The 27,816-nt window shown below is 39.1% G+C and overlaps 1 protein-coding gene across 4 annotated transcripts in view; it reads left to right on the top strand.

Moving 5' to 3' along the window:
- The window catches only part of RAD4 (DNA repair protein Rad4 family), a 332,705-nt gene that overhangs the window by 154,381 nt on the left and 150,508 nt on the right, over positions 1–27,816 (top strand). For all 4 annotated transcript variants that reach the window (XM_089372433.1, XM_089372434.1, XM_089372432.1 and 1 more), the window contains 3 exons: positions 8,615–8,707; positions 8,821–8,943; positions 9,215–9,264. In XM_089372433.1, the coding sequence (XP_089228559.1) occupies positions 8,615–8,707; positions 8,821–8,943; positions 9,215–9,264 (266 nt within the window). The remainder of the gene's footprint in view (positions 1–8,614; positions 8,708–8,820; positions 8,944–9,214; positions 9,265–27,816) is intronic.

Genomic DNA, 27,816 nt, shown 5'->3' with positions numbered 1-27,816 from the left:
CTCCATCTGAAATCGAACTCTTACTCCTTGAGAATCAATTTCCCTCGGGTTATTAAGTATTTGCTCGGTGTGTCTCCAAACGATTTTCAAATCTTCCTTTATACTTTTCTTGTTGAGATATCAACGACCGTGATCTAATCTCTAATCAACGGCTAAGATTAAATTAGACTTGATCCTCATCTCACCCATATTTTCATTAATACTCATTAATATTTTAATTTTTTTAAGTTTAGACTTAGGAACCCCATTAAAAATATTAATTATTTTAATAAAATACAATGCGGGTGGAATTTGACCAAACGATTTCTGGGTCTTGGAGATCTCATGTGTTTTAGCCCCTCCACAAAATTTCGGAGCTAGAGCATGTTGATTTTGGGTAGCATCGGATGTGCTCTAGTTCCAAAATTTTGTGGGGGGGCTAGAACACATGAGATCTCCAAGACCCAAAAATTGTTTGGTGAAATTCCGCTCGGATTGTGTTTTATTAAAATAATTAATATTTTTAAAGGGGTTCCTAATTCTAAACTTAGGAAAATAAAAATATTAATGGGTATTAATAAAAATATGGTGAGAAAGCTTCTAAGTGATGAAGATCAAGCCTAATTTAATCTTAGCCATTGATTAGGGACTTAATCTTGGCCGTTGATTATCAACATGAAAAGTATAAAAGGAGGCTTGAGGGTCAGTTGGAGATACACCAAGTTGAAAAGTTAGTTTTTTTCTGGGGCGTGATTTGTTGAGAAAATCGAACCAGTGATCTGAATTGTAGCGAGAGGGGCAGAAGCAGAGATTTGGATCGGAGAGGAAGTTTCGAGCCAAAGAGTACGTAGCAGAGAGGCAACCTAAGCATTAGAAGAGGCAGCGCAGAGACCTACACAACCCATGAGGGGCTTACATAGAGTTGACACAGTCTAGAGGGGCTCTTGCAGTGGCAGTCCAGAGTATTCGTCAGTAGTCCGAGATTTTGCTGGAGAAGCGATGTTCTGAGCTGAGAGGGCTGAACAACAATCTTCATCTAGCAAATCGATCCAGTAGAAAAGGCGACACACTCTTCTAGAGGCAAGACGCTGGCCCACGCAATGACTATGTAGGGACTTTGTAGTGTTTGTCGAGAGGGTTAGATCACTCATTGGATCAGCTGTGACTTGGGGAACGAGGTAAACCCTCGTATGTATTTCTTGCTGCCGTGATTTCTCTATAAGATTAGCCGGTGTGAGAGGCAACCTATTGTACTCAGATTCTGCTTGCTTAATAATACAAACTCTCTATTTGCTGCACCGATTTTCCCGCATTGGGTTTTTCCGGGTACGTGTTGTCCAAAAATAATGGTGTCCCTTGTGTGTTTGTCTCATCTATTGTTTCAATTTATGATCTGTATGTCAGTGTAGTCTGCAGTAGTGTTTTTCATCACTGTTTATAAATTAAATAACTTGTTGAATGAAATAACAAGTAGTAGATGCAAAACCAGTGACTGCAGTAGGATTTTTGTTTGTAAAGATTCAAATTTTTTCTCAGAGCACATCCGTTGCTACCCAAAAATCAACACTTTGGACAAGTTCAATAGTTCAGGTTCTTGGATGGCTAAGAGTCTCTATGTTTTCGAAAGGGTATAGCAGAGATAATGACTCGATCTCTTTACTCACTATCTCCGCATACAACGCAATCATGCTTTCATGCATACATGTGATAAGAAAGATCTCGGATCTCTGTGATCATTGTGATACACTATCTCTTAGCTTACATCCTAGACACTGTCATGATCCCAGCATAGATGCAATTATGGTCTCTGTGGTGTCTCAATGAAGATATCAGTGGTATAGCAATGATCTCAGTGCAACAATGATGAAGATCTTTGGTAAGGTGTAGTCATGGTGCAACAGTGATCTAGATTAAGGAGTAGTCATGGTGCAATAATGATCTAGATGAAGGAGCAGTTATGGTACAACTATGATGATGATGATCTCAACAATGACAAAGAAGAGGATTGGTGTCTTAGTCTTGGAGTGGCATAGCATGTCAAGGGTCATGGTCTTGGTATTCATCAATTGGAATCTCTATAAGAAGAATTTTGTGCGGGTTTTCCTCTCCAAGAGGGAGAGGTTTTGGCCCTGGCAGAAAGCCAAACATCTTGTGTTCTTGTCTCTTTGTTTTGGTAGCTATTTGATGAACTAACGAAGACACACTAATAATAATAAATGAAGACTATGTTAAGAATAAAAGTTAAAACACCTCACAAATAGTTATCAAGTCTAGAAGAATCATATTAATACTACATTGGCCCTAGATTTTTCAACAGTATAGACCAAGTGATTTGTAAGAAAATAATTTAGGCAATTGTGGTTAAATTATTCCTAAACCACTTTTACAAAAGACTCGATATAACACTACGACTCACCTAAGACCTTGTCAATGAATTCCACCCTTGCTTTGGGGTTTAAGCTGGAAGAAGAACTCTGCCAATTATCCGTGTTTAGAAACACATAATTTGTGGAGGTTAAAAAACTTCTTAGGATGAAATTCGTCGCCAAAGTCTGAGGCTTACCTAGGTGTTGTTACATAGTTAAATGGTCATACTAGCATCATTTACAATATAACTTTGTAGAAATTGAGTTTACAATGATAAAACGTGTTGGCTGATGACATTGAACTTTGAAAAAGTTTTTTCACATCTTCGCATTCTGCTTCCTTGGATTGTTGACAAAATGTGGTCAACACGACCGAGAGAAAAGAGAGGGCTGAGGGCCCTAGGAGGCCACAAGGCCTCACGACTAGGCCAAAAATGGAGGATGGCTAGGCCCTAGGCCTTAAAAAAATTTCAAACCCTTCAAATGCCAAAAATTGCCACAAATCACTACAAAAAATGTTGGACGCTGAGCCTAGAGGAGGAATGGAGGCTAGATCATGCCTTCCTAGGTTTAGATTTGCCTCGAAACCCCAACAAAAATCTTCTTGAGAAACTTGGAATCAGTGTTGCACACATCGCGATAAAATCGCGATAAAATCGCGATAAAATCGGAAAATCGCGATTTTTTAAATTTGCCGATTCAAAGCGCGATTTTTATCGAAAAAATCGCCCATTTTTTTTATAGCGATTTTTATCGAAAAAATCGCGATTTTTTGAAAAAATCGCGATTTTTTCGATAAAATCGCTGGGGGCGCGGGCAGCGGGGTTTTATATGGAAAAAACGATTTTTTTTTATTCATTCAGCAGTCCGCCGCGGAGGAGAAGGAGAAGAAGGGAGGGAGAGGGTTGCCGTCGGTTGTGGGAGCGAATCGAAGCGATTTTAGGAGGAATCCAAGCCAAGATCGCCAATTTGTCCATAAACCAGGTATGTAGATTAATTTTTTTTTTGTTTTGGTTCAATAAAAACTTTGTTTTTCATTGTTTTTAAAGAATTTTTGGAAATTTTCATTGATTTGGGATGGGTATTTGTTATGACTATGAGAACCAATTTTTGATTTTTATTTTCTCATTTTCTTTAAACATTGTTTATTTTTTTTGATTTTTCATTGTTTTTTGGCATTTGGTTGGGTGACTTGGGTTTAGAAATTGGGATTTGGAAATAATTAGCTTGTAATTTTGCAAATGCTAAATTGTAATTTGTATTTACTATTATCATTTATGTAATCCTAAATTCCTATTTCCTAATCCTTATTTTTCCATAGGTTTGCAAATTCAAAATTCAAAAACAAACATGCCAAGAAATTGGATCCTTTCTGGGAATATGGTGACCCTAAAACTCCGAATGATAGACAAAACTTGTATTGCAAGTTGTGTGGAAAGGAAATATTCGGGGGGTGTACAGGTTGAAGTTCCACCTTGCACAAATCCCTGGACGTGATGTGGGGCCCTGTCTAAAGACAAATGCTGAAATTATCCAAAAAGCCATGAGAGCATTGGGAGAATTAGAGCACACTAGAGACGCCAAAGAAGAACTCAAAAGGCAACTAAAAAGGTCAGTTGAAGGAAGTGGGCCAAGTGGCACAGGTTCTACTGCAGCGTCAGTCAATCCGTTTGCTGCATCATCATATTTTGTTCCTCGAACCACACCTGGTTCACAACCAACTATCGGTTCAATGATGAAAAGAACTGAAAAAGAAAAAGCTGACAAGTTGATGACAAAATTTCTCCTCTGGAGTGATATTCCTTTCAGCATTATAAGGAATAATCCATTTTTCCCACCCTACTCTTGATGCTTTTGCCAGTGTTGGCCCGGGTACAAACTCCCTTCTCTTCATGATTTCAGAGGCCGGCTTCTTCAAGATGAAAAGCGTGACTGCACCCAAAGATTGGAGGATTTTAGGGCATCATGGGCACAAACAGGATGCACTGTTATGTCAGATGGTTGGACTGACCAAAAGGGGAGAACCCTTATAAACTTCTTGGTTAGTTGTCCCTTGGGGACTATGTTTATCAAATCTGTTGATGCAACTCATCAAATCAAAGATGCAAAAAATTTATGTGATTTGCTGGATGTGTTTATTTTGGAGGTGGGTGCAGAAAATGTTGTCCAAGTCATAACGGACAACGCTGCAAATTATGTTGCTGCTGGTAGAATGCTTATGGACAGGCATCCTACTTTATTTTGGACACCTTGTGCTGCCCATTGTATTGATTTGATGTTAGAGGACATAGGGAAAATTCCCTTTGTCAAAGAGGCTGTTGACTCATCAAAAACCATCACAAAATTTATTTACAATCACACATCTGTGCTTAGCTTGATGAGAAAATGCACCAACAACAAAGAGTTGGTGCGCCCCGCCATTACACGGTTTGCGACGAGTTTCATATCTCTTCAATCCCTCTTGAATTCTATGTGGGATTTGAAGAGAATGTTTGTTTCAGAGGAGTGGCGTTCTTCGCCAATGAGCCGCAAACCAGAAGGAGAGGCCGTCTGCAGACTTGTTTCATACCAAGAAGACTTCTGGGCGGGAGTGCAGGAGGTGTGCGCTGTCACTGAACCTTTGGTAAAGGTCTCTTCGGTTGGTAGATGGTGAGAAGCCCGCAATGGGCTATTTGTATGAAGCCATGGACAGGGCCAAAGAAGCCATTCGGTCCTACTATGATGACAAGGGAGATGATGGGTTCCAGAGACAAATCCTTCTATGGAAGGTCATTGATGAGCGATGGAACAACACACTCCATCGTCCCATTCATGCTGCTGGGCTTTCCTGAACCATGCATTTTCTTATGCATGTGGTTTAATTTTGATGTTGAGGTCGTGGAAGGATTATTAACCTGTGTCCAGAAGATGGTGAGATCTTCAGAAGAACGTATGGAGATCTCTAGACAAATTGAGCAATATAAGTTGTCAGGTGGCTTATTTGGCTTTGATATGGCTGTCATTGATAGGACGGTTAAAATGCCAGGTATTTTTTAGTTTGTAGTATGTACTTTGTAACTTTGTTTCAAATTTCATTGTTTCTTCAAATTCCATTTTTTTCTTATGTTTATTTAAAATTTTATTTGTAATTTTGTTGTAGACGCATGGTGGAAGATGTATGGTGGCAGAGTACCCCTTTTGCAAAATCTTGCCATACGCATCCTCAGCCAAACATGCAGCTCCTCGGATGTGAGCGCAATTGGAGTGTATTTGAAAAAATACACAACAAGAAGCGCAATAGGTTAACACTTAAACATTTAAAATATTGCAAATTTCCAAATAAATTTTTGAATTCATTAAAGTTTTAAACAATATTTTTTTTATAATATTAATTATTAATTATTAATTTATTATTTCATGAACTTTGTACAGGTTGGAGTCCCATAGACTTAATGACATGGTCTATGTCTACTACAATCCTCGATTGTGGGTGAAACAACTAGAGAAGACACCTGATACGGAAGCCATCTCATTGGATGGGATTGACACCACTGCTGAATGGAGGGTTGAGACCGAGAGGCCTCTCATGGATCCCACTGAGGATTGGTTAGTGCAGGATGAGGGGAGGAGGAGGGGGAGAGGAGGAGGAGCAGGAGCAGGAGCAGGAGCAGGAGCAGGAGGAGTTGGAGGAGCAGGAGGAGGAGGTGACACCGCCTACCCGGGCTACCCGGGCTACCACTACCACCAGTAGAGGACGTGGTCTCCGTCCACCTCAGCCTCCTATAGCTGCTACTACTAGTTCTTCAGCTTCTAGAGCACGTCAGACTCCACTGCCATTTCCACCACCACAGGCACCAGCTTCTACATCTAGAGGGAAAGAGAAAGTTGTGCCATTTTCTCGCAAGAGGGGCAGAGGAAATCAATAGGATTAGACTTTCATTTTATTGTATATGACATTATGACATGATGAGATACATTATCATATTTTTTGTTGATATTTTGAGGCTGAGTTGGACTTGGGACTCAGGACTTACTATTCAGGACATGATTCAATGTTATGTGTGATTTTAGCGCTAGAAATGATATTAAACATCTTATATATTAGTTTTTTTATCATATTTATGTGTCAATGTATTTATTTTATGTTGTAGATGGTTTAGATATTAAAAAAATTGAAAAAAAATGAAAAAAAATGAATATTTTTGTGCCAAACGATTTTTTCCCCCGCTTTTTTCCGATTTTTTCCCGATTTTAACGATTTTTTCCGCTTTTTTCCCGGCGCCGATTAAATCCCGATCGCGATGTGTGCAACACTGCTTGGAATCCACTTGGACAAATGAATCGAAGAATGCCAAAACCCTAAATATGTATACAAAATATAAAATCCCCAAATAATAAAACCCCAAGTGCTGCAAAACAAATTGGTTAGAAATAATTTACAAATATACAATATTTACAATATTAAATTTTTTTGGAGAAATAATTTTAGATAAATAAAATTGGATGAGTATATTTCAAAAATAAGTATTGGCCATAATCTTTATACAAAATCAAATACCGTAAAGAAATGTCAAAGCCCAAACATAGTCAGCTCTTCCCTACACGCTGTGAACTTGGAGCCCAAAGGCTAGCGTACCTGTAAATCTCTATGGTATTTCTCAAGAAAATTGTTAGATCATATGGTGAATAAGATCACCTAAGATAGCATGTACCCATAGAATGTTTTTATCACCGACAACTAAAATAACAACTATTAGCAATGTTTAGCACACTAAAGGATCACACATAGCTAACTCATACCACAGATCAACGAAAAAAAAATCATGAACTGAACCCCAAAGTCTTTCTATTTTGATACAAAATGTTCCTAGTAGAGCAACAACTCAATACCCGTATTCAAGAATTATGTCCTCCAAAGATATTCAATAGAAGCAAAATGACTTCTTATATAGAGAAACCCCTCCAAGTGGAAAATAACAGCTAGTTGGCTTGATCCTCATCAAAATAATCTTGACCGTTGAAAATAACTTCATCTTTTTTTAATCTCCATTGTCAAATTTTTAATTTTGAAGAAAATTTGATTTTTTTTCTTAAAACCCACATTTAATTAATTCAAAAATTAATATTTTGGATTAATTTCCTCAAAAATTTGACTTTGACTTAACCACCAAGGTCCAAGGGCTCAAATTTTCTTAAAATATCCATTTTTCCCTTGGTGGGGGACCTCCAAAAATTCACTTTCCTTTGACCCTCGAATTTTTGATTATTTTCTTTTTGGAGAGAAATTAAATTATAGAAAATTTTGACTCAAAATTAATTAATTTTCTGGCTGAGTATTTTTATTTAATTTAGCCAAAAAAATTATTTAATTGACTCTAGAGGGGCTTAATAATTTTTTCCATCCTCAAATATTTTAGCCATGGTGTCTAAATATGAAGGATCATGCACCAAAATATTTTTTACATCAAAATATTACAATATCAACACTTGAAATGGGAAAACACATTTAGACTCAGACCTGAATAATTTTACCCAATTCTGCGACACAATATGATCTACTATAAACCAAGTGCTTTGTAATAAAATAATTTAGATAAATGTGCTTAAATTATTCCCAAACGCATTTTTACAAAGACTCGATATAACACTAGGACTCACTTAAGACCTTGTCAAGGAATTACACCCTAGCTTTGGGGTTTAAGCTAGAGAAAAACTCTTGCCGATTATCCGTTTTTAAAAACACACATAATTCAGTGAGGTTATAAAACTTCCTAGGATGAAATCCGTTGCCAACATCAGAGGCTTAGCTAGGTGTTGTTACATTTTTAAACGGTCATGCTAGCATCATTTACAATATGACTTGCAGAAATTGGGTTGTGCCGGCCGATGACTTTGAACTTTGAATAAAAAATTTCTTCATGTCTTTCTATTCTGTTTTCTTGCACTGCTGACAAAGTGTGGTCAACAACTCCCAAATAATCCGAATACATCAAAGTATAATATTCACGAGTCCATGTATACAATAATGAATCATACTAGTTGTCACCCATTGCCAATGTAAGCTCACTACGAGATTGACCCACTATTACATATACAGTTGACCCCTACATTAATATACTGCATTAAGGTCAAACATTTTCATTATTGTGAATCATGATTTTTTTATCATTTATGTTAATTGTTGTGATTTTTTATCATTTGTTTTTGTAGGAAATCCAATTCTGTTTTGCTAAATTGAATGTGTTGTATCTGCATCTTTAAGCTATGTTAATAATCTTTCACTTTGGCAGGCTTCTTTATATTCTATCGTTCCACCTCACTTCTTGAACCTTGCCAATGACCGGAAGTTAACTGCAAATATGTTGAGCCCGCTTGTTAAATGGGTATGTAATGCTTAACAAATTTAAGAAAATTAAACAATCTTGCAATATCTTGTTCATTACTTAGTGTTATGGTCCATGAATCATGAGTTGTTCAATGGCTTTGCTCCTTGTAGTTTCAAAGCACTTTCCATGTCCAGTCTTCTGAAGAAAGCTCATCTACTCAGCCTGAAGAGAGTAAAACTTTTGTCACCAAATTGCTCCATTCGATAGAAAGTCGCACTGGGACTATTGAAGAGGTCATCTTGTTTCTCTTTTTTGACTTTGTCATGACAAATAAATTCTGGTGAATTCTTGGTCATGCAGATAAGCTATTTCCTATACATATAGAGGCATCACCTCTCTTTCATGATTTATGTACTATTTATGCTAATCAGGAATCTCGAAAAGGTAGAAAGAAGTTACTTTTGAACGTAATGTTTGTCTTACATAAGCAGAAGTGTAATAATTGAATACAAGTGCTTTCTCTGCGTATTATTCTTTCTCTGACAAGGAAGTTGGTTTTTTCAGGTGGCTGCCTTATCTGTGGCACTTCTACGAGTTTTAGGCCTAAGCACTCGGTGCGTACCATACATGAAATTGCCCCATACATGAAATGCTTATTTGTGATCTTTTTTGTTCCTTTATGTGGTTATATGTATATGCTTTTGTGATGTATTTCCAGTAGACATAATGTTGAGATGAAACATGAGAGAAAGGAAATTACACTTTAAAATATCCCTTTAAAGATTAGATTCAGTGTCAAAGCTATTGGTTAAAAGACTTTATAAATCGATCTTGTGATGCTTAATTTTATGTTGAAGATAATTAGCCCCCCCATTGAAGGCATATGGCATTATCGTTTACTTTTCAAACATATTTTAATGTTCGTAACCATCGAGGGTTTTCCAATTTACAACAATATGTTGCAAAGAAACATATTGCATACTTATTAAACTTTTAATTGTAGAATTACCAAATTAACCACCCCCCCGCCCCCCCCCCATATTGTTGATCAAAGCAAGAGTCACAATATTATTTTTTCTCGATTACCAATTGATAGGATTAAATCATGCAACATTTTAGGGATGTAAAAGTTGCATAGTTTGGCATCCTAAAAATCAGTGCTTAAAATCTTGTCTCAATGGATAACTTGGTGAGGTTGGAGCGTTAGAGTTCAAATTGGACTCGATAAAAGATTGATGATAAAAATTGTTCAAGTTGGAATTCTGAGCAATGAATAACCCATGACTTACATGTGGTTCTAACTTCTGACTCACTGTCTACAAGTTTGACTTGTAGATAAATCAGAGTTCGATTTAATTAATGCAAGTTGATATGGGACTGTGCTATGTTTGACCTCAGAGTACTCAGTGGACAACTTTTTCGGCTTTGCTGTCCAAACTGTGTACTTGCAGATTTGATTTTCATTATTTTCTCGTATTAAATGAAAGGTTTCTGGGGCTGTTTGGTATGCTGATTTGTCATGAACAGCTAACTGATTTTGTTGAGTTATTTGACAAACAAATAGAAGGCAAGTGGGAAGATTTATGGATGTAATGCATCTGCAAGAAATTAATTAATTTTCAAATCTTGTATATGTTGAGATTTGTGTACTATGTTAGTTTTTGTAGCATCGGATGTGTTCTAGCCACATAATTTTGTGGAGAGGCTAGAATACATGTATTCTCCAAAACCCAAAAATCATTTTTGGAAATTCCACCTAGAGATGACTTAATTAAAATAATTAATCTTTTTTTAATGGTGCCTAAGTCTAAACTTAGGAAAACTAATTAATTAAAGGGTATTAATTAAGTCACAGTGAGAATCTTCTAGAAGAAGACATGGATCGAGTTCTAGTTAATCTTAGCCATCGATTGTGTTTTAATCTTGGCCGTTGATGTCTCAACGAGAGATTATAAGAAGAAATTCGATGGGGGTTGGAGAACACACTTTAGAGATAAAGAATTCGATTTTGCTGGGAAATCAAACTCCAGAGTAGCAGCAGTCAGTTGCCGGAGGTGATTCAGTGAAGTCAAAGCAGTGAGAGAGGGGCAGGGATAGTAAGGCCAAAAGGAAGTTTCTCCACTCTCGGTGAGTGCATAGTAGGGAGGAAGTGAGTGCCACAGAGAGGCAACACAGAGCTTCAGAGGGAGTTACGTATTTTGCTGAAGAGAAGTCAAAATTCAGTACCAGAAGTTGGAGTGGGAGCCCGGAGGCCAGGAGGATCGATTTTCCAGATAACAGCTGATCAATTAGCGAGAGAGACGTTGGTCCGAGTTGTGGGACGCAGAGCTGTGTAGGCTAATGCAGAGGCAGCAAGGGGCAACTCATCTTGAGCCAAAATCAGTGTCAGATCACTGGTGGGAGTGAGTTTTTTTCTCACTAGATATCCTGTCAGTGATTCTCTGTATGGAAAGCTAAATTTGAGCTTACATAGATTTGTACTCAGAGTTACTACTGCATAATAATAAAATCTCAACTGTTGCACCATTTTCCCAAGTTGGGTTTTTCCGGGGACACTAGTCCAAAAATAACGGTGTATTATTATGTGTGTGCATCTATTCTTCCAGTGTTTTTATTTCTTCCGTAGTATTTATTTTGTGAAGGCTATAGTGTATATGTTTCGATATTTGTCGTAGAAAACTACAAGTAATTTGTTCAGTTAGTTTAACAAATAGAAGAAATATTATCAGTTGTTGCAGTAGGATTCAGGGTTTTCTGAATTTTCACATGGTATCAGAGCACAGATCGTAAGTTGGAGAGCTTAGTAGGAGAAGGAAGGAGGAATTTCAATCTCTGTAGAGGCAACAGTTCCAAACCCTCAAGAGGCACTACAACCCCTTAGGCCAGGAGGGTCAGTTCTGAGGAAAATTTATTTCTTTGAGAGAGTCAACAAAGAAATTAGATTTTCCAGATCATAGCTTACCAGAGGCAGAGGGAGACACAATATTTTCCTTGCAGAGCAGATCTTTAGCTGGGACGCAGTTATTTTGCAGCAATTTGCTAGTGCAAAATAGCGTCAGGAGGAAGGAAGAGCACACACTGAGGGAATTCTTTTCTTAGGGGACTTCTAGCCCAGAAATTCGAATTTTCCTAGCAGAGCAGCAGCAGTTGTGAGTAGATTTGCCCACTCCAGTAGGGAGTGTGAAAATCCAGTCAGCAGTTGCGCAGAGGAGAAGAGGAGGAATTCGACATTTTTGCAGAGATGGCATCAACAGGGCTGAGAGATCAGGATCAATTGGAGGGAGCCTCCAACTATGTGATCTAGAAGGCAAGAATTTCCTGTGTTCTAGACGAGTATGATATCAAAGCTTACATCGATAGCGTGGTAGCTGTACTACAGATGCAGATATGCTAAAGACCTATAAGAAGGAGATGGCGAAAGCAAATAGGCTGATTCTTGATGGGGTTCGAGATCAAGTAGTGTCTCACATAGCTAGAAAAGATACTGCCTGACAGATGTGGGAGGGAGGCTCTTGCTATGCTATACAAGGGATCTTCCGAGCAGGGAAAGATGTATCTTGAGGAGAAGCTAAGATGAACGAGGATGCAGAAAGGGGAGCGTATAGAACCATTTCTTACTAGGCTTCAGGATATCCGAGATCAACTGTCTGCAGTAGGGTTAATGCCTTAGCCTACTGAGTTGGTGCGGTTTGCTCTAAACAACATTTCCGAAGAGTGGCTAGTCTTCGTCTAGAGTATTCTGGGCAGAGAAAATTTTCTAGACTAGGATCGTATGTGGGCTGATCTGCGATAGGAGGAGATGAGGCAAGATTTGGTGAAGACCACCATCACTGGCAGCAGCAGTAGCAGTGGGACGAAGTAAGTAAAGGAAGAGGAAGATGTGGCCCTCGCATCAAAGGGGCAACAAGAGCAGCGCAGGAGGAAGAAAGACATTTCCAAGGTGAAATGTGTTGGGTCCCTATAATACTAGTGATTACCCCATTACTATTGTAGTTATACCCCTTATTAATATTGTTGTGCCCCTATTACCCCCATATTGTTATTATTGTGCCTCATAGAATCCCTCTATTGTTATTTTTGTGGCTTTATATTATTATTGTTAGGTCGGCTGGATTATATTGTGACTCCTTAGACTCCTATATATAGAAAGGAGGTTTTGTCATTTGAATCATCCAAGAATTGTTCATTTATGTAATGTAAAGGAGGTTGCCCCCTCGAAGAGGCTGAATTCTAAGGCGTTGATCTATCTTTTCTATCTTTTCTTGAGCTGGTTTCATAACATTTGGTATCAGAGCTTTGAATTTTAGGGTTTCGCTGCTCCAAATAGGTCATCGTGGCATTTTCGCTATAACTTTTTTTCTGTGACGTTTCAGAATTCGCAAAAAAAAACCCATTTGAGAAGAAATCGCGCTGAACCTTGGGTCCGAATTTCAGAGTTTTTCGCGCTATATTTGCGGAGATATGATCTGAGGAAGTTGGTCTTTTTGCAGACTCCTAAATTACATTCCAAACAGGTGACCTTGGGAAAATCGTCATAACTTTCTCTCTGGGGGTCGGATTGAAATTTCGTAAGAAGGTACAGAAAGAGGACGGACTGTAGTTTCTTGTATGTGTTTTTCAGATCCAAAGGTCGAAACAGTGACTCGTGGCACGTCGTACAAGTTCGCTATACTGAACTAGTTTATAATCAAGTCACTGTGGGAGATTTCGCATAAATCTTCCTTGGAGAATCCAATTTGGGTAAGACTTGTGGCATTGGAAAGAGGACACAAAGGGCTACTACAGGTCACAAATTCAGAACTAGATGATTGGAAGGTAAAAAGATACATCAGAGGCAATATCGAGCTCCTACAAAGTGAAAAAAGGTGTGTAGATTTTCTTAAATTTTTGCTTAAGCTTGGTTTGAAAATTTATTTTGAAGGAATTCAAAGGGCATAGTAGAGCATTATTATCGGTAACTGATGCCTCGAGGAAAAAAAATGCAAACACCTAGTAAGGAACCTGAAAGCTCTAGCATGACTCATGAAGAAGAGGAAGAAATGCAACATGATATATCAAAATTACAAGACCAAGTGCAACAACTGTCCCTTACACAAAAAGGAACAGAATCTAAGATGGATGGTTTAAAGAAAGGTGTAGAAGCTAAGATGGGCTGTTTAAAAAAAGACGTAGAAGCTAAGATGATTGACGTGGAAGTTAAGATGGATGATTTGAAGATAGATTTGAAGACAGACATGGATGAATTGAAGGTAAATGTGAATAAGTTGCTACAAGAAATGGGCACTAAGGGTGAAAGGGAACTAAAGGAAACTCATGATGAGAATAAAAAAAATGTTAATCATGATTCCGTAGATGCTAATGTTGGATCGAAGACTCACCATATTCCAAAAATCGATATGAGGAAGTTTGATGCAAGGATCCTGCCACATGGATATTACAGATGGAGCAATTCTTCGATCTCAATAATGTGCAAAACACACAAAAGGTACGTATGACAACTTTATATTTAGAACCAAATCAGTTTGTATGGTATCAATGGCTTTGCTCTCGTAAACAATTTATCACTTGGGCAATTTTTACGGAAGAATTGGTAGCACATTATGAGGATACAAAAAGCAACACTTTTTTTAGCCAATTGATAAGTCTCAAACAAAAAGGTTCAATAATGGAGCACATTGAGGAGTTCCAAAAATTGAACATAAGGGTAAAAGATATTCCAGAGGAGCATAGGATTGATGTGTTCATAGGGTCTTTAAAGGATAATATCCAACATGATGTTCGCCTTTGGGAACCTGATTCATTAGAGAAGACATTCAGGTTAGCAAGAAAAATGGAAAGCAAAATTATGGCAACCAGGAAGCATACCACTCACAACTATAAAGACGGAAGTTTTGTTGCCCCTAGTCTTCCACAACCTATAAGGTTGACACCACAACAATTGGAAGAAAAAAGAGCAAAAGGGCTTTGTTACAGTTGTGATAGCAAATACACTAAAGGTCATAAGTGTGCTGAGAAAAATTATTCTACATAGATTGTGAAGAGGAAGAAGAAAAGGAGTAAGAAAGGTCAAAAGAAGAGGATATACTCCAGGAACAAAGCCTAGATGAAGAACAAATAAATGCGACCATATCTTGTAATGCATTGGCAGGAATTACCACTCCTCAAACCATCAAGATAGAAGGACAAATCAAGAAGAAAAAGGTAATAGTTTTGATTGATTCAGGAAGCACCCACAATTTTATTCATTGTAAGGTAGCAAAAGAATTGAATTGCTTCCTATATCCAGCACCAGAGTGTCAAGTGATGATTGCAAATGGAGGAACAATAAATTGCTCTGGAAAGTGCCATAATATCAAGCTATCCATGGGAGAATATGTATTGACTAGCCCAATGCTTTCTATTCCAATGGGAGGTGCTAATGTTGTACTAGGAGTCCAATGGCTACAATCCTTGGGTACAATATCCTTTAATTTTCAAGAACTTTTCATGAAATTTTCTACGGAAGGTAAGGAAGTTGAATTAAGGGGTATTGCAGGGAAACCAGGAAAGATAATCAGCTCTAATGGTATGACAAAGCTTGTAAAAAAGGAGCAAAGAGGTGTAATTGCACAATTATGCTCGCTAGATGTTTCCACATCAGAATCATTTATTTCTCCAGATCTCCAAAAAGTCCTGGACAACCATTCCAAGGTATTTGAGACTCCCAAAGGTCTCCACATGTGCGTGATCATGATCATGCTATTCATCTGATTCCAGGAAGTGTTCCTCCAAACATCAGGCCGTACAGATATCCCTATGTCCAAAAGAGTGAAATTGAACGTATGGTTGCAGAAATGCTAGAGGCTGGTATATTCAACCAAGTCAAAGTTCTTTCTTTGCTCCAGTAGTATTGGTGCACAAGAAGGATGGATCATGGCGCATGTGTCCGGATTATAGGGAGCTCAACAAGCTCACTATTAAAGATAAGTTCCCCATTCCTGTCATTGATGAATTACTGGATGAATTGCATGGATCAATTTACTTCACCAAGTTGGATCTCCGTTCAGGATATCATCAAATCAGAATGAAGATTGAAGACATTCCGAAAACAACATTTAGAACTCATGAGGGTCATTATGAATTTTTGGTCATGCCTTGTGGCCTTACCAATGCACCTTCAACATTTCAAGGTTTGATGAATTCAATTTTCAAACCATTCCTTAGAAAATTTGTGTTAGTATTTTTTGATGATATACTGATCTACAACAAGTCTTGGAAGGATCATGTTGAACATGTTGACAGGGTGTTACAACTATTGAAGGAGAAACAATTATATGCAAAAAGATCCAAATGTTTCTTTGGAGTCCAGGAGGTTGAATATTTGGGTCATATTGTATCTCATGAAGGAGTTAAGGTAGACCCTAGCAAAATTAAAGCCATTAAGGAATGAAAAATCTCCACATCCATAAAGCATTTGCGAGGATTTCTCGGGTTGACAGGGTATTATCGCAAGTTTGTTAAGAATTATGGGAGAATAGCAGCACCTCTAACAACATTATTGAAGAAAGATGCATTTTCATGGACTCTGGAAGCAACAAAGGCCTTTGAACATCTTAAAGAGGCAATGTGCCAAGCACCGTCTTAGCTACACCGGACTTCACGAAAACCTTTATTGTGGAATGTGATGCTTCAGGAAATGGAATTGGTGCTGTTCTAATGCAAGATGAAAGACCCATTGCTTTGAAAGTCGTCCAATCAAGGGAAAGTTTTTAAGCAAAGCTATTTATGAGAAGGAAATGTTGGCAATACTCCATGCACTTAAGAAATGGCGACCCTACCTAATGGGAAGACACTTCAAGGTAAAAATGGATCATGATAGCCTTAAATACTTTTTAGAACAAAGATTATCCTCTGAAGAGCAACAAAAGTGGGTCACAAAGATGTTGGGTTATGACTTTGAAATCATCTACAAAAAAGGGAAGCAAAATGTGGTGGCAGATGCACTCTCAAGAAAGGATGAGGATGTGGAAGCATTGTTGTGCGCCATTTCTATTATCCAACCAGATTGGATAAACGAAGCAAGGGAGGAATAGAAGAATGACGAAGAAGTGTGGGCACTTATTCGAAAGTTACAACAAGATTCCAGTACGTCTGATACATTTAGCTGGCAAAATGATTCATTATGGTACAAAGATCGCTTATACCTTTGTAAGAATTCCCAGCTAAAACAAAAGATTCTTATGGAATTGCACACTTCTCCCTTAGGAGGGCACTCAGGATTTTTAAAAACTTACCATGGGGTTAAGAAGGAATTTTTTTGGGATGGCCTTAAATTAGATATTCAAAAGTTTGTGGCGGAATGTTTGGTTTGCCAACAAAATAAAGTGGAAACAATTAAGACACCAGGTCTATTACAACCTTTATCCATTCCAAGCCAACGTTGGGAGGAGGTTTCAATGGATTTTATCACAGGTTTACCCAAGTCTGAGGGAAAGAGTGTCATCATGGTGGTAGTTGACAGACTTACCAAGTATGCACACTTTTGTGCATTATCACATCCATTTAAAGCCAGTACAGTTTCTACTGCATTTATGGAAACAATTCAAAAGCTACATGGAAACCCGAAGATTATTGTAAGTGACAGAGATCCCATTTTCACTGGAAATTTTTGGACAGAATTATTTTCTTGTCTTGGTACTTAGCTCGTAGTTCATCTTATCATCCTCAATCTGATGGGCAAACTGAGATAGTAAACAAATGTTTGGAAGGATATCTTCGTTGCTTTGTATCTGATAAACAGACACAATGGGTCAAATGGTTGCCTCTGGTTGAATGGTGGTATAACACTTCCTTCCATACAGCAACAAAAATGACCCCATTTATGGCACTTTATGGGTATCAACCACCATCCATCACATCATATTTAAGAGAAAATTCTAAGGTTTAGGTAGTGGAACATCACATCGAACATCAACAACAAGTCCTCCAACTCTTAAAGGATAACCTCGTGTTGGCACATAATAGAATGAAACAACAGGGAGATCAACATCGCAGTGAAAGAAATTTTGATGTAGGTGATTGGGTATTCCTACGACTACAACCATATAAGCAAATGTCTCTCAAGCAAGTTAAGAAGGATAATAAATTATCACCAAAGTATTATGGTCCGTACAAGGTGTTGCAAAAGATTGGTACTATGGCATACAAATTGGAGCTTCCTGCAGCTTCTTGATTGCACCCAGTTTTCCATGTTTCATGTTTAAAGAAGGTTATAGGCGACAAGCTCCCAGTTCAAACAATATTGCCAGAAATTGACGAGGAAGGAAAAATTATATTGGAACCAGAAGCAGTCACAGAAACAAGAACTCGACAACTACGAAATCGTTCAATTTCAGAGTATCTTATCAAGTGGAAGAACTTATTCGCTGAAGATTCCACATGGGAGGATGAGAATTTTATGCAGAAGTATCCAGAACTACTCAAGCGTTGAGGACAACACTTTTTTGAAGGAGAGGGGCATGTTGGGTCCCTATAATACTAGTGATTACCCCATTACTATTGTAGTTATACCCCTTATTAATATTGTTGTGCCCCTATTACCCCCATATTGTTATTACTGTGCCCCATAGAATCCCTCTATTGTTATTTTTGTGGCTTTATATTATTATTGTTAGGTCGGCTGGATTATATTGTGACTCCTTAGACTCCTATATATAGAAATGAGGTTTTGTCATTTGAATCATCCAGGAATTGTTCATTTATGTAATGTAAAGGAGGTTGCCCCCTCGAAGAGGCTGAATTCTAAGGCGTTGATCTATCTTTTCTATCTTTTCTTGAGCTGGTTTCATAACAAAATGCTTCAGATGTGGTGAGCTTGGCCACTACAACAATCAATGTCCTCTTAAAAAAAGGACAAAGAGAAGCAGGATCAACAGGCTGCATCCGTGGAGATTAACAGGCTGTCCTCCAGATTGGAGGAAGAGTTTGCCATGATCACCGACACACCTCCAGGAGTGAGGTGGGGTGATTTGGTTTTGTAGCCCAAGAGAGCTACAGTTGGGCAGGATTCTTGAGGAGGTCCACCTCATGAATCAATACCTTGCTACGGGATCCCAAAACATGTAGTCGCAAGATGGATCAGTGGCAGTTGGTGCAGTCAGGTGTCAAAGTGAGAAATGTAGTGGCTAGTAGCGGTCAGATACTGAACAATGCAAAGCAGAGTTGGCAGCAGTGCAGAGTCAGCAGCAGCGCAGGGGATTCAGTGACAACGCAGAGGCTAGTAACAGTTAGGACGTAGGTGACAGATGCATCATACTGATCATAGTTGATTCAATATTTTGGATGATTTTCAGTTGCAATTGCAACAACAACAGATGGAGAGGGAGTTTCAGTGTAGATGTAGTGTTGGCAGTAGTTCAACAGGGCCAGTAGCAGCACAGATGCAATGTTTTTTAGAGTTGCGCAGTAATTAGTGGCAACAGCCAGACATCAATAGTGTGATAGGACGTGGTGTAGAGACAGGGTGTTGCTTCAGTGGGTTGCAGCGCTAGAACACATTCCTCGCTAAGAGAGAGTGTTAGTTTTTGTAGCATCGGATGTGTTCTAGCCATGAAATTTTGTGGAGAGGCTAGAGTACATGTATTCTCTAAAACCCAGAAATTGTTTTTGGAAATTCCACTTAGAAACGACTTAATTAAAATTATTAATCTTTTTTTAATGGTGCCTTGTTAAAATTGGCAACTAGGGCCAACTTACACTTTAGGACAACTCATATGATGGAGATGATTATTGCATTGGATTCCTCTTTCAGAGAGGTACAATTTTGATATAAAGATCATCTCATTCTGACAAGCAGAAATGGAATTATGAATTTATTTCTCTTATGGACAAATTGTCAAGGTTGGCCACAGTGAAATGTAGGTTCATGAAACCCAATAGATGGGTCTCCTCACCCTCAATGATTTGTATAAATAAAGGTGACCTTTTCCTCATTTGGACATCATCTCATCACATCATCTTCTCTCTCTTGATTGGTTCGTACAACTTGGAGGTCTCCCTCTCTTCTTCGCACGTGTAGCACGAGGCCGAGTTTTTCTGGGTAAAACAGGTCGAAGTTTTCAGGGCGTTGACCAATGTTGACTTAGGGTGATTTGACCAATGTTGACCCTAATTTTTGGGCCGACTTTTTTTGCGCTGATTTTGACTCTCTTGGAAGGCCGAAGTGGATTTCTGTTGACTGAAATGATTGGAGGACATTTTGGGCCAGCATTGACCACTGTTGACTTTCTGGTTAGGGCTGCATTGGCTGCTGGTTTGTCTGTTGATTTGGCAGATTTGTTTTGGGCTTACATTTATGATATTTGTACTCTCTCTCTCTCTGTGTGCTGAACTATTGAAGAATAATAAGAAAATTTGACCAAAAGGTTTCCCCACATTGGGGTTTGTCCCTGGCATCCGCCACATCTTGTGTCCTCTTGTCTTGGCTTTTCTTCTGCATATGATTTTATGTTCTATCTGCATTTACTGTCAATGTTTATATAATGTGATTGCTATTGGATATAATTGGAATTTGTTATCTAAAATTAACATGGAATCAGAGCCGAGGTGAAGAAAAAGCCCAAGCAAGAGGGAAGCAAAGAAATCACTAAAGGAAGCTGTTGGACAAGGACTTGGAACTAGTCCTAATGACAACTACATCTTTCTTCAAATCCGAGGACAAGCTTAAGGACAAGTCCAACTATCATGCATAGAAGATGACTTTGGATTTGACTTTGGAAGAGAATGATGCCATAGACTATGTCAAAGGAAGAATAACAGAGCCTCATTCAAATGCATCCGCTGCTGCTTAAATCAAGTACAAGAAAGGTGAGGTAAAAACTAAGAATATTATTGATGATTCCATTCATAAGCCTTTGGTTGGATATATTTTTGATTTGGAAACATCTAAGGAGATGTAGGAAAGGCTGGTTGGGATGTTCAAAGCGAACAATGCAAATCAAATTCTCTTTCTTAAGAACAAGTTGAAAGACATCAAGATGGATAGAGGAGAATCTATCCAATCCTACTTCATGAGGATCACCGAGATCAAGAATGATCTCCTATCTATTGGAGAAGTCATTGGTGATAGGGAGCTCACTCTTATTGCACTTGGAGTCCTTACAAGAAAATGGGATGTGTTCAACACTACCATCCTCAACAATGATAGGATTCCAAGATTTGAGGAACTATTGGCCATATGCACTCAAGAAGAAATAATGACACTCAAGAAGAAATAAGGATGATGGAAAGAGACAAGCCCTCAAATGGAAACAATCCTACTGCCTTCTCCGCTCATTCTAAAAGAAGGAACAATGCTGGTCCAAGGAATCAAGGACAAGGGTTCAAGCCGAGATTCAAAGAAGGAAGAAAAGGAAGGTGCTTCAATTGTAACAGGTTTGGCCACTTCGCTAGAGAGTGTCCTCACAAGAAGGATACTCCAAGAGATGATGACAACAATAACAACAACAACTTCAAGGGCAATGGCAATCGAAGGAACAATAGGTTCAATAATAAAGGAAAGAGGAATGCTCCTATTGCTCGAAATGGAGGTGGTCGTCCTCCCAAGAAGTCGAGAAACTCCAGGTATGATGAAGCTAATGTTGTAAAACAAAAATAATTTTATCTTATTTTTGCTCTCTCTATGCCTCTCCTCTGGATAAATTGAACCATTGGTTGATTGATAGTGGTGCCTCAAGGCACTTCACTAGGTACAAAGAATCTCTTTCAAACTTGGTTGAAAAGAAGACAAATATGGAGATTATACTTGGGGATAATGCTACTTATCCTGTGAAAGGAATTGGGACCGTTACTCTTCACTTAAATCAAGGTCAAACCCTTCACCTACAAGAAGTGCTATATGTACCTGACTTGAAAAAGAACTTGGTTTCTATCTCTGCGATGGAAGACAAAGGTTTTAATGTGTCATTCATTGATGGGAAGGTTCGTCTTTGGCAAAGGAACATTAAGAGATGCATTCACTTTAGGATTCAGGGTTGAAGGTCTCTATTGGGTTGAAGGAAGTCCATTGGGCGCAATGATTTGTGACACCTCTCTTCAATCCGAATTATGGCACCGAAGATTTGCTCACCTTCATTTCAAAGCCTTACCTGATGCAAGGAAGATGGTCATAGGGATGCCCAAATTCAACTTAAATTATGAAGGTGTTTGTCAGGGATGTGAAGTTGGAAAACATACAAGGGGACCATTGCCCTCAAGTGAAACTCAAACCATTGATATTCGTCAATTGGTCCATTCTGATCTATCAGGTATGTTGCCCGTGTCATCTTTGGGTGGATATTTATATTATGCTATTTTTGTGGATGACTTCTCTCACAAGACATGGATCTATTTCTTAAAGAAGAAGAACGAAGTATTCAAATGGTTCCTCTCCTTCAAAGCCTTGGTCGAGAATCAAACAGGGAAGAAGATCAAAATTATGAGGACCGATAATGGGACCGAATATGAGTCTAATGAATTCAAAGACTATTGTAGAGAAGTTGGCATTAAGTTGGAAACTACCACCGCATATACTCCTGAACAAAATGGTGTTATCGAAAGGAAGAATCGTACTAGCATTGAAGCCACCCGGCTATGCTTCATGATCAAGGTCTTCCGAAGTTCATATGGGGAGAAGCTGCCAACACCGCTGTGTATGTCCAAAACTGATGTCCACATCAAGCTTTGGACTTCAAGACACCCAAAGAAGTTTTCACCGGTACAAAACCTGATGTTTCTCATTTTAGAATTTTTGGTTGTCCCATATACTTTCATGTGCCGAAAGAGAAAAGAAACAAACTAGATGCATTTGGGAAGAAAGGAACATTTGTGGGCTACAGTGAAACTTCGAAGGCATATAGAATCTATGTGCCTGGTCAAAGGGAAGTGGAATTAAGTCATGATGTCACTTTCGATGAAGATTCTGCTCTTAGAAAGATTCAAGATCTTCCTATTCCTAGGAAGGCCAATGATGATGTTGATGTAGAAAAGAAGGATGAATCTCTGTCTGATGAATCGATGCCTGATGTTGAAGGTTCGATGGATCCCATTGATCCACCTCCTAGTGAGCCCTCTACTACAAGAAAGAGGCCTTTGTGGCTTAAAGATACTCTTGAAGATGCCGAGAAACACATTGCATCGAGGGGGACATTTTGTGAAAGCAAGAAGCCGAATAGGTACCAAGGGTACTTAGCTGTCATGAGTACCATTGTACAATCTGAGCCTTGTACATTCGAAGAAGCCGTGAAGCAACAAGTTTGGAAGGATGCGATGAACGAAGAGTATGAATCGATCATGAAGAATGATGTCTGGGATGTGGTTCCTAGACCCAAGGATAAGTCTGTGGTCACTTCGAAATGGATCTACAAGATCAAACATGGAGTTGATGGGAGTGCTGAGAAATTCAAGGCCAGATTTGTAGCTTGAGGCTTCTCTCAAAAGGAAGGAGTAGACTATGATGAGATATTTGCACCAGTTGCCCGATATACCACCATTCGTTCGATCATAGCCCTTGCTGCCTTGCAAGGATGGAACCTTCATCAGATGGATGTCAAAACTGCCTTCTTGCATGGTTCGCTTAAGGAGGAAGTATATGTGGAACAACTCGAGGGGCTCGATGTTCAATATCGTGAGATACACGTATGCAGGTTGAAGAAAGCCCTCTATGGGTTGAAGCAAGCCCCTAGGGCTTGGTATGAGAGGATTGATAGCTATCCTATGAAGTTGGGATTTACAAGAAGTGATGTTGACCCAAACCTATACTTCAAAGTTGAAAAGGGAAAACCTCTTATCGGGTCCTTTTATGTGGATGATCTCTTTCTGACAGGTGATGACCCTCTCATTCATCAATGCAAGAGGTAGTTGGCTTTCGAGTTCGAGATGAAGGACCTAGGACTGATGCATTATTTCCTAGGGTTGGAGGTCTGGCAAAAGCCAGGTGAGATTTTCCTTTCTTAGGGAAAATATATTGTGAAGCTACTTGAGAGATGTGGGATGGTGGACTGCAAGTCTGTGACTACTTTGATGGATCTCAACTTTAAGAAGCTATGTGGAAGTGTTGTTGGACCTGGATTGGCGAATCCTACCGAGTATCGTCAACTTGTGGGGGCACTAATGTTCTTGGTCAACTCCCGTCCTGACATATGCTTTGCTGTGAACATGTTGAGTCAATATATGGTTGAGCGTCATCACATTCATTGGATTGCTGCAAAGAATCTTTTGAGATATCTTTGGGGCACAATCCACTATGGACTGAGATACACTGCCAGGGATTTGAGGCTACATGGATATACAGATGCTGATTGGGCTAGCAGTATGGTGGATCAGAAGAGCACGCCCGGATGCTGCTTCTCTTTGGGGTCTGCTTCTATATCTTGGATGAGCAGGAAGTAGAAATTGGTTGCACTAAGCACTGCCGAGGCCGAATACATTGTTGCGAGTCTGGCCTGCTGTGAAGCAGTTTAGTTGAGGAAGCTCTTCAGCGAGCTATTTGAGCACGTGCTAGTTACCACCGTGATCTTCTGCGACAACCAGAGTGGGATTCGTCTATCAAAGAATCTTGTGCTTCATGATCGCTCCAAGCACATTTATACTAGGTACCACTTTATGCGGGATATAGTACAATAGGGAGCAGGTAGGCTTCAACACATTAGGATAGATGAGCAGGTTGTAGACATTCTCACGAAGCCTCTCGGGAAGGTCAAATTCTTAACCTTCCGAGAGAGATTTGGAGTCGTGGAACAATTCTTTTATGAGCGTCCTGTATGAGATGGACATAGGGCTCTGGGAGCTCCTGAGGGCATGGGGTACTTCTTGGAGCTAGCTATGAGCGACCATAGGGTGAGTGGTTCACCTTCCCCTAGTGGTTTGCTGGATACAGGGTGAGTGGTTCACCTTCCCTTGTGATACCCCATTATGGTTGACATGTGTGTAGGGTGAGTGGTTCACCTTCCCCTAACCGGACACATGCATGTAGGGTGAGTGGTTCACCTTCCCCTACGATTGACATATGCATAGGATGAGTGGTTAACCTTCTCCTATTGCATATGAGCAGGTGAGTGGTTCACCTTTTCCTGTTGATGCCTCGACACACATCCTACCCATAGAGTCCGGGACTCATGGGAAACCTCTCATTTGGCCAATGAGTTGGGAAAAGTTGGTTAGGGACCATAACACCATCGATGGACGCATCGTGTACTACAGTACTCCCTATGACTAGGATGCATGGTGTTCAACAACTTGATTTGGGATCAAGGACTGACTTTAATCAGTGGAGAGTGGTATGATACACTCTCGATCACTTCTTCATTATTACTTCATGGTTCAGCAGAGCAGAGCAGGGTAGTGATGGCTGGATGGTTCAGGATGAGAAGTTGGCATGATGATGGATTGGCAAGTGGAATTCTCCCTAGTTGAGAGGGAGTGTTAAAATTGGCAACTAGGGCCAATTTCCACCTAGGGACAACTCATATGATGGAGATGATTATTGTATTGGATTCCTCTTTTGGAGAGGTACAATTTTGATATAAATATCATCTCATTCTAACAAGCAAAAATTGAATTATGATTTTATTTCTCTTAAGGACAAATTATCAAGGTCAGCCACAGTGAAATGTAGGGTCATGAAGCGCAATAGATGGGTCTCCTCACCCTCAACAATTTGTGTAAATAGAGGTGCCCTTTTCCTCATTTGGACATCATCTCATCACATCATCTTCTCTGTCTTGATTGGTTCGTACAACTTGGAGGTCTCTCTCTCTTCTTCGCATGTGTGGCAGGCAACTCTCTCTCTCTTTCTTCGCATGTGTGGCAGGAGGTTGAGTTTTTCTGGGTAAAACAGGTTGAAGTCTTTAGGGCATTGACAAACATTGACTTAGGGTGATTTGACCAACGTTGACCTCGATTTTTGGGCTAGAAGTTTGATTTCTCTAGGCCACATTTATTGGCACAAAAATCGAGAAGTTTGGGATAGGTTGACCAGCATTGACTTTAGATTTGATTGCTGAAAATTACAACAGTGTTTCTTGTTGAAGAATCTAGGGCAGTTAGCATTAGTAAGATTCTTCTAGACTTGATAACAATTTGTGAAGTTCTTTTACAATTTATCTTAGCTTGATCTTCTTCTTATTATTAGTGTGAGTGTTTACTTCATCAAATTGCTACCAAAAACAAAGAGACAAGAACTCAAGAAGTTGGCATTCTGCCAGGGCCAAAACCTCTCCCTCTTGGAGAAAAAAACCTGCACGTGATTCTTCTTATAGAGATTCTAGTTGACAAATACCAAGACCGTGACCCTTGACCTACTAGGCCACTCCAAGACCAAGACACCAATCCTTTTCTTTGTCACTGCTGAGATCATCATCATTATTGTTGTATCATGACTGCTCCTTTAGTTAGATCACTGCTGCACCATGACTGTTCCTACATAGAGATCTTCATTACTGTTGTATCAATGCTACGCCTTCATTGAGAACTTGATGCACCAATGCTTCACCTTTACCAAGAACCTTATCTCATCAATGAGATCTCCATTTATATATATATATATATATACAATTGTACTAAAATCTTCATCTTCGTTAGTAATATGACTGTTATCATAATCACAATGATGTTGAGGACATGACTGTGTCCTTTCAACCGAGATCATCCTTGTCATTGTCATGCTGTGAACATATTACTGTAATACTTATAACAAGAGTGTATGCTCTTGAAATAACCATTCGAGAACTACAGGCTTTTTCTCATCCGAAACTCTGTAATATCATCTCCATCCGAGATTTCTGCAACGCTGAATTTGTCTCAGATTTCAGAGAGGACAATGAAGATGTTACTGTAATTATGACCGAGATTTCAGAGGCACTGTACTTGATCGAAGTTGCAGAGCATGTCCAAAATTCCGAGCTTCTGTGGTGACCCTAGCTAGATATATATAGTTGTTGCGTCTCCCTAAATAGGCTGACATGTCATCTTGAACTGTTGTGTTTCCATATCTGAGCCGACGTGTCATTAAATATATTTTGAGGTCGACATGACTGCCTTCTTTCAGTGTTTTGCTTGCAGACTTCTTTGAGCTTGTCTTGGAGGGCCTTTTTAGACTAGTATATATTTACATATATGCTCAAGAAGAGCTCTTTACATGTCTTTGACTCTTTGACTTTCCTAGACCTATGGAATGAGCAAGAAACTCATTCTTATAATTTACAAAAAATAATATTACTTTTTCTTGACAAGTACAAAGATCAAAATTACATTTGTAAATATCGAACCGTGTTACACTTTCTTCAACACTCCCTCTTAACTAGGGAGGTATTTATAATGGTACTTGGTCATTCTCAATCTGAAGAATTTCTTATAAGAAGAATCAGATTGGTAATCCAAACTATATAGCATCATAGTAACGTACCCACTCAAGGTACATACCCACTCGGGTGTTCACTGAGTATGACCTTCTAGGACTATTCTTGTCTTGGGTTCCCAACCCTCGAAGAATATCAGTCCTCTTGCCTACTCTTGTCTTGGATGTCCTACACATCCTCAAAGAATATCGGGTGCCAGATGATTACCCAATCCTCCCATTCTTTCTTCCAAAGTGAAGACAAGAATGTTATGTCTATCTCTTCCTCCCAATTGAGGAAGACATGCCCAAGTATCCTCTGACAAGGTACTTATCTGAGTTCCTTTGTAATTGGGAATTTGTTATAACTCCCTCTTAGCTAGGGACTTGTCCGTTCATCAACAACTTCTTCTTTGTGGGTCCTCCAACTGCTTGATTTCTTTTCCTTTGATGTCATGAAGTCTTTGTTTGAAATTCTTCTTGGTAGGGCACCATCCATCGATCACTTTCCTCCTTATTCCGTCATGTCATTCTTTTCTTCATGGAAGGTGGCCTTCTTGGTACATATCTTTAACCTTCTTCATATGGCTACTTCTTTTCTCTCCATGCTTCTTTCAGGAGTTTCCATCCATTGCATGAATGCTGGTTGTACTTGTACTTACAAGTCTTGTTCTGGTACCACTGCATGAACTAATCCAGATATTATTCAAGAAATCAAAACATCATATTAAATTAAATCATACCTTATGAGATGACTCTTCATCATGACATCTTCTTGTAGGTATCAACATCCTGCATTCATGTTGACACATCTCCC

This window comes from Pinus tabuliformis, chromosome 8 (assembly GCF_031772625.1).
Source record: "Pinus tabuliformis cultivar Carrire ecotype Pingquan chromosome 8, CPIR1, whole genome shotgun sequence".
NCBI lineage: Eukaryota > Viridiplantae > Streptophyta > Pinopsida > Pinales > Pinaceae > Pinus > Pinus tabuliformis.
Note: the sequence above shows the minus strand (reverse complement) of the source record. Positions and strands in the feature narration are given on the sequence as shown.